At 49.7% G+C, this 7,711-nt stretch overlaps 4 protein-coding genes across 4 annotated transcripts; 2 read left to right on the top strand and 2 right to left on the bottom strand.

Moving 5' to 3' along the window:
• Positions 1-11: 11 nt before the first annotated feature.
• On the top strand, positions 12-812 carry ARB_03927 (uncharacterized protein; the record flags this gene model as incomplete). Its single annotated transcript, XM_003009822.1, has 1 exon — positions 12-812. A coding segment is annotated over one exon (801 nt), but the record flags the coding sequence as incomplete, so codon positions are not given.
• Positions 813-1,216: 404 nt separating this feature from the next.
• On the top strand, positions 1,217-2,736 carry ARB_03926 (uncharacterized protein; the record flags this gene model as incomplete). The annotated part of the gene is made up of 2 exons (XM_003009821.1): positions 1,217-2,263; positions 2,341-2,736. The coding sequence occupies 2 exons, from the start codon at positions 1,217-1,219 to the stop codon at positions 2,734-2,736; spliced, it is 1,443 nt and encodes a 480-aa protein (XP_003009867.1).
• Positions 2,737-3,141: 405 nt separating this feature from the next.
• Positions 3,142-4,302, bottom strand: ARB_03925 (uncharacterized protein; the record flags this gene model as incomplete). The annotated part of the gene is made up of 1 exon (XM_003009820.1): positions 3,142-4,302. One exon carries the CDS (start codon positions 4,300-4,302, stop codon positions 3,142-3,144), a length of 1,161 nt encoding a protein of 386 aa, XP_003009866.1.
• A 1,132-nt stretch (positions 4,303-5,434) lies between these two features.
• ARB_03924 (uncharacterized protein) lies at positions 5,435-7,477 on the bottom strand (the record flags this gene model as incomplete). Its single annotated transcript, XM_003009819.1, has 5 exons — positions 5,435-5,628; positions 5,718-5,838; positions 5,907-6,919; positions 6,991-7,287; positions 7,360-7,477. The coding sequence occupies 5 exons, from the start codon at positions 7,475-7,477 to the stop codon at positions 5,435-5,437; spliced, it is 1,743 nt and encodes a 580-aa protein (XP_003009865.1).
• Between the last annotated feature and the right edge of the window lie 234 nt (positions 7,478-7,711).

The following is a 7,711-nucleotide window of genomic DNA, read 5'->3' as shown; positions in this document are numbered from 1 at the left end:
ACCCTGGCCAGTCTCGGAAAATAGACATCTTCACAACCGAACAGGAGCTTCCATTTGCCGGTCATCCCACAATCGGCGCTGCATCGTGGCTGCTCGTTCACTCAAAGGATAAAGCTTCTAGCGGACAAGTGGGCGAATCAACCTCACTCACGACTAAGGCTGGAAATATACCAATTTCTCTGGTGCCAGAGAATCCAAGCCAAGTGTCTGCTTCCATCCCACACAATGTGCGTATTCATTCTACCAGAATGGCACTGTCAGAACTCCTGAGGCTCCATCCAAGCCTGGGATCTTCGCTGGACGCTCAAGCGTACCAAGCCGGGTTCCCCGTCGTGTCTGTCGTCAAGGGGATGACAGCAGTACACGTCCACCTCCCCAGCCTCGAAGTCCTGGCTCAGGTCACAACGGCGACGGAGTCAATCCCAGCCAAGGGAGTAGCAGCCGGCGGTTATTTGGATGAGGGCTGGGATGTCGAGGGCCATGTTTCGGTCTATTTCTACGTTCGGGATGTCTGGGATGAGGAGCTCCAGAAGAAAGTCATTCGATCCAGGATGATGGCAGGAAATCTGGAGGATGCCGCTACCGGCAGTGCTGCGAGTGGACTAGCCTCCTATCTCACCCTGACAGATCCCGAGATCCTTGCAAAGGGCAAGGGAACCTACACCATTATCCAAGGTGTTGAGATGGGAAAGAGAAGCGAGATAGGGCTCCAAGTTACCCTTAAGGACAGCAAGAAGGAGATTGAGACTGTCTATCTCCGGGGGAGCGCGGTGAAAGTGGCTGAAGGAACAATCATGACATGCAGTGAATAGATCAAAGGGAGGCAATGTTAAATGCACTTCCAGAAGGGCTAAACTGGTCTGATAGGCAAAAACGATGGATATTTCCTTCATAGTGACAATAGCTATGACTAGCTATGGCCAAACTAGATAGCCAGCTAGCCCTACTTTTTTTGATATACAATACCATCCGCTCTTCTGCGTCCTGCATGCTTATGTCGTGCCACAATACAGCGTCCTGCCTTTCCCTTTCTGTCCTAATTAGGAACTGATATAAAAAACTTCTCTTCTTTCTTTCTTCCACCTTCCTCTCACTAATAACAACCTTCTTCTTCACAGTCCTACCTCTGCAGTACTTCTGTTTTGTTGACTTGAACATACCAGGCCTTGAAGGGGCCTTTATCCCTCTAGACAAAGCAACCAAGATAAGGGACAAGATGCCTCGTGCTCGATATATGCGGGAGACCCCGTCCCCTGCTTCATCGCGTCCTCTGCTTCAGGGAGATAAGGACGCGGGAAAGTCTGGCAGGAAATCATCCCTAACGAACTCCTTCCATCACTTTGCTCGAGCTGCGTTCCAGCCACTGATCCGTCGTCAGCCAGACGAAGCAGAAGGTGATGTGAAGTCCATCGTTGCTGGCGCGGCAGCATCCCGAGCAGGTACTAGGAGTAGCTCACTTCCGGTCCGTTCCCAGGGCACTCTTAACCCGAAACAGTCCTTTGGATTCCAGCCTGCTGGAGTGAAGTCTCCTGAGCCCCCTTTACCTCCGCTACCAAAGTACTTGGCTCGTGGAACGACTTCCAACATTCCAAAGCCAGTCCAGCCTGCGGCTAATACTACTCTGCGCTGGCCATTGTCAGACGATGATAAGAAGGAAAATTGTGCACCTTCTCAGCCAGGCGTAAAGCCTTTCATTGGGTATCAGGACTTGAAGGCCTTGCGTGGAGCTGCTAATGTGAAAGGAAAAGAGACCAAGGGCAACGAGACCCCTTTGAATCCTTCACCCGATTCTGATACCTCGTCTCAGGCCACAGTCAAGGCAACTTACAAGCCTAGTCTTCTGCTCCCCAAGTCTGCTGCACGCTACTTCCCATGGCCGGAGAGTATCGCAGCCCAAAAGGCGGCCGGCCGTTCACTCTATGCACTTGCTGATGATGAAGGATACAACGAGAATACCACGCAATTGCCACAGGAAATGCAGAGAACCATCGATGAGTGCGAAAAGGGGTCAGTTGAAGCATTCAGCCGCAAGCCTAATCTTGTTCGTCCACGCCAGCTCCCTAAGAGCAAGACTATGGGGGCCATTCACCAAAAGTCAGACTTCGAGCCTGAGCCTCCAATGTACCCAATTCGTGAAGGAGCCCAGTGTTACTGCGAGGATCCTCATGCAGACACCTTGTCTGTTGATAAGTTCGGGCGTGTTTCTCAGCGTAGCGCCTCCATCGAAACCCCAGCTTCCAGTGACACCATTGATATCAAAGTAGTAAGTACAACCACCTTCACTGGTATCTTCCTATAACCTCCATTCACAAGCTGACACGGAAATTTCATTTAAAAAAGGTCAAAATCGCGAAGCCATACGGTTACTGGCTCGGAAGACTCGTCACCTTGACAAACAGTTTCCGCTACGAAGGAGCATTCAACAAGCCTGACCCTTTCACTGGGTATGGGATCCCAGGCAACACTCTCGAAGGGAAAGCTTCCATGTCCGTCAACCTGGAAGATTACCATATCAAGCGCGCCTTCATGGTCTTGGAGAGAGCCTGTCTCACCTCTGAAGCGAGTGCCAGCTTGGCCGAGTTCAAAGAAGCCTACTCTAGACGTTTCGGGCGCAAATTCTCCCAGCGTTTTGCCACAGAGATTGAGAAGGGCTGCCCAAAGTCCGAAAAGACTGGTGGAAAGGGCGAAGCCGGTGTCATGGATATTCTTCGCTCTGTCAGAAAGAGCTTCGGCTAGGTCTCTTCCCAAACACACGAAAACGTAGCTACCACATCCAAGCGGTGCCGCATCTGATGCTTTGTGAATTCAAAGTCCTGGCTCATATTTTACCCCCCCTGGAACGTTCGAAGATATTGTGACGAATTGATGATTTGCGAGGAATAAACAATGATAACAAAGAGAGAAAAAAGTATGAAAAGGCAAAAAAGAAAAAAAGAAGGGGGGGGGAGGAAAGAAGGGAGGATTGTTAAAAGGGACGTGACTTAGTTATCCCTGCTCGAGGTAGTTATTCAAATAATACGTTGTACATCAGTGTCTTCCACCCAATCGTGCGCCGTGTAAAGCAAATGCTTACCCAAGTTTTCTCCATTAAAAAAGGTATCATGAGAAGCAAGCCATGCTAGCTTTTAATAACCGTTCATTTTAACCCCTTGACGCCGCTCTGCTACGTAGGAACGCAGCAACCTGTTCATGTCTGGTAACAAAAAACATCCTCCTTGAATCAGATTTCCAAACCAAGACACCGATTTCTTCAGCATACTTGCAAGGAGCTTCGAATTCCGCAAAGGTGTCGAATTCCTTGAAAAGAAACCCTGATGTTGCTTTGATTCGATCTCGTTCCAGCTGCCAAAGCCGTATTTGGTCGACAACAGTAGGTGGCAAGACCGAAGAAGAAACGTTTGACGTAGATTTTTTCGTCTTGCGCATCTGTGGATGGGCATGAGTGGTGAGATATGATATAATCTGATCAGCCGTGATACCCATTTCGATGGCTCGGCGGACGGATTGACGGGTTATTTTGCCGGTAATAAGATTCGGAAATCGGAATTTTAGAGTGGTAAAGAGGGATATGAGAGATATCTGTAGAGGGGATGATGTGTATGCGTATAAACGGTAGTTTGTTTCAACAATGATGAACCCGGTGCCTGCATCACCGGACGTCGTAGTACCTGCAGTTGTGGTCGGGACCGCAGGTTCTCCTGATATTGGGCCTGACATAGCTAAAGAGTCAGACGTAAGTGTAGTAGCCAGCCGGGTAGGGTAGAATCGGGTGGACCCAGAAGCAGGCGTATGTTGGTAGACGATGCCAAAATCAGTGAGATCGGCAAGTGTTCGAAGCTGTGTGGGAGTGAGGTCCTTTTTCTCATAAGACTGGCCGAGCTCAAGGCTACTAAGCAAGAAAATGAACGAGAGAACCTCAACGCTTTCCATGCCTATAGCTTCTGCGTTCTCGACATAGAGGATGAGTATATGCCAGACCTGGGTATTGACGTCTTGTAGAACAAAGGCAAATCCTTCTTTCGTAATTTCAACTCTCCGATCTCGGACTTCCACCAGATGGCAGGCCTGAAGAAGCTGCTTCACCCCTTTGCTGAGAGTTATGGTTTCCCGTCCTCCGCTCAACGAGCTCATCCCAACCATGTACCCAAGCACCGCCTCCCATTGCTGTCTTGCATATTCGTCTAAATCCGCGACGGAGACCGGATACTTGTCGGGAGTCACTGATATAACTCCAAACGAGCCCTGTTGGTCTTCTCCCATGAGAGCTTGCCGCAAAGAAGTGGAAAACGGTTCGGTGACCATATAGGCACGAACATGGTTCGAGGTCGTTGTGCTCGATAGGATATGTAGACGGCCAAGTATTGAAAGCGAGTTATCTCTTTCACTATTGCGATAACCATCGTTAGCAGGAGTCTCGGTTCATTCTCTGGATGCAAGTTTCGTATATACCGTCTACTGTCCGATCTCACCCATAGCTCCAGCTCAGTTGCTGGAAGAGGGTCTTTAAGGTATAGCAGTGCCATAACAAAGCATTTTGCTAGCAATACTGTTAGTAAACATCACCAAAATCCCCTGAACTGAGCCATACCGAGGTGTGGGAGCATCCTTCGAAATATTGCGAGAGCTGTCGAGGGCTGCTGGTAGAGCTTGAGGAATGTGGTGCCTGGACGGCCCTCCAGATACTCCAACGGGCGAAAAGGCACGGCTGCCATCTTGTACAGCTAGACAGACAAACGTCCTGCCGTACAGACACAGACCGACTTATCTATCGATCATTATAATCCTGCCCCGGCCAGAAGACGATGAACGACGGTCAAGCCGTAAAACGAAAGAAATAAGCTAAAAGGCGGCTCTGCGGGTGATGATTACATAACACAAATAGACATTTGATGCCGCCAACCACATCCTTCGAGTCTTCGGACGAATGGAGAGAAAACAGGTGACAAGTCTGACAATACTGGGAATATCCTGTATGGATCCTAGACAGAATACCAGACGCTGACCCTCCTTGCTAGCATACTCAAATGCGGCGTCTTTATACAAAGAGTGCTGTAGTTATATGTTTTGCTTCACCCATGCCTACTTTTTATCTAATGAAGAAATATCCAAGAAGAGAAACGGAAAGTTAAAATAAATCAGCAATGGGATTAATGGTAACAATTGACAGGCAAAGTGAAAGATTGGTATCTATTGGTTGATATACGTAAAAATGTAAGACTGTTTGAACTGTTGGATATATGTTGGAATCATGGGGTGCATTAATATAGAGTAGTTATAGAGGAAGGCTCGCTGAGTCTTTCGAAAGTCAATTCTAGCGAATATACCGCTCATTAAATGACGAGTTATAGTCGCTTAAAAAAGGAGTAAAAGGAAAACATATATGCTCTGAACAATCGCTGCAAAAGTTGATCCTCGATATAAAGGGATCATATTATTAGACAGAGTGTGAATTGGCCTCTGGGATCTTGTGCTCAACACTGCTCTCCCGGTCTGGAGACAGACGCGCTGCACCCTCAGCAGACTTCTCGTTTGACTCGGCCATCTCGCTGGCGATGTCCTGGGCTTCCCGTACAGACACGGACTGGATGAAATCCTTCTGCACCTTGACGGGTACGAGGTAGTCAAGCGCTATGGAGACGGTAAATGCTGGAAGATGGGGTCAGTAAGTCAGATATCCTCATGACTTCTCATGGGAAGGTAGAGAAGTGTTAACTTACGAATGAAGAAGCCGGTTATGGAGGCAATGTAATAGAGGTGAGATGCACCAGCCGTCACAGGGAGCTTTGGATTCACAGAGTGGACCATGCCAGGCATGTGAGGAGTGACTCCGACAAGCCACTAAGCGGGTACGTTAGCATAAGGAAGATAAGAGTAGAATAGAATTTGGCTCCTAGGGAGTGTCTTACCGCAAGGACGGTCCTCCAGTTCACACCAAAGTCATACCAGTATATAGACTGCTTTCCAGTAATATAAAGGTCCGGCACCTTGAGTCTTCGTTTCTGGATGACAAAGTAATGGGCAGCGGCAATTCCGACGAAAGGCTGTAGGAAGACAACGTAGGAAGACAGCACTGAGATGAAAACAAGTGCTCCGCTCAATAGGTACCACGGATTGATCACCGTTCCCAGAATGGCAGTCAGGGCTTGGCCACGTCGGATGTTGATGTATTTGGGGAGCAAGGCAGACATATCGGTGCCTCCACAGAAGGAGTTGCCCGAGATATTGAGTACGAGTTGTGTGATTCCAAACACAAAGGCGCAGAAGAAGATGCCGACACGGGTCTTGGAGCTGGGGTCAGCGTCCTGAATGGCCATCAACAAGCTGGCGACACTCCATAGAGCCGCTCCGTAGCGCTTCTGAGTTGCCGCAATGGTCAGCATGCCAATCACGTTTGCTATCCATGCGGGGAATGCGCCCATTCCCTGAGACCAGATTCCGTCAGACCGTTTTCTGGCGAATCGAGCGTAGTCACCGATGCTGAGGGTGCCGGCAGTGATGCTGGACATGGTCGAGCCGATGCCGAGGACGAACATCCAGCCGGCATCGCTGCCACTAAGTTTGTTTGTGCTATCGAGAATTTCTCCGAATCCCTGTGGGCCCTTTGTGCCGCCAGCCCATGACACGAGGACGAGCTGGCAGATAAAGCCGCCAATGGCACCGACGTGCAGCATGTATCGTAGCCGGCCTGGGCCGAGGATCAAGAACGGGACCTGGATGAGGGAGAAGACGATGAATCCGACGAACATGGGCAGCGTCATGCCGGTGCTAGCGGGAATGGTGTTGGGTATTCTGTCGATGCTAGGCCAGATTGCGCGGATGCAGACGTATGCCATCTGTCCACCCTGCCATGACTGTACGCCGAACCAGACAATCGAGAGCAATATGCGGTTTAGAACGACAAATGCAGATCCATAGAAGCCTGGAGAGAAGAAAGATAAGAGAGTCAGAAAAAGGAGCCGATCACTCTGGCCGTAGAGTTGTACTACTCACCCCAGCTAATGCGCATAGCAACCGGGAATGAGATCTGGTATTCGAGTCCGGGATAGCTGGTGATGATGATGAGCAGAGAAGCCAGTATATGGCCAATCAGGGTCGCAACTGTTGTCTGCCACCAGTTAAGGCCTGTTGCAAGCAGTGCAGAGCCCTGCCGTAAAGAAGAGCAACCGTTAGTTAACCAACGAAAATCTCCTGTCGATCGAGTCAAAGCAAAAAGAGGTCCGCTCACCAGCTGGAAATTGGTGATATTGAAAGCACCAACGCACCAGAACGAGAAGTATTCATACCAGCCTAGTGCAAACGGTTAGTCTCGTCCTTCCATCGGGCTCAAAACAGGGTCAGGGCCGGTCTGATTGAACGTACTCCATGTGCGCCGGGCCTTTTCGATGGGCTTGATATCGTTGTTCAGCAGCCATGTCGGGCGAGGCTGCCCTGGCGGATGGGGGACTTCCAGTCGCTGCAGGAAAGAAGACGACACCATCTTTACATCGAGCGCGCTCTGTGTCTCTCAGTGGGTTGAAGGGAGACACCTAGGGAGAGGAAAAAAAGACGAAACCCGTCCCTGGGGGGAGTGGCCGGTCGCTGTATATTTATATATAACTTTTTTTTTCTTCTCCTCCCGGCGGTCCTTTGTGCCAAACCCTCGTACTTAGCACACCACAGCAAGCAGGGGAGGCAGTACCACCAACCAGCTTTTCCAGCAGCCCACAGCAGG

This window comes from Trichophyton benhamiae, assembly GCF_000151125.1.
Source record: "Trichophyton benhamiae CBS 112371 chromosome Unknown contig01623.0, whole genome shotgun sequence".
In the NCBI taxonomy this organism is placed as follows: domain Eukaryota; kingdom Fungi; phylum Ascomycota; class Eurotiomycetes; order Onygenales; family Arthrodermataceae; genus Trichophyton; species Trichophyton benhamiae.
This window is presented reverse-complemented; position numbering and strand designations above follow the sequence as displayed.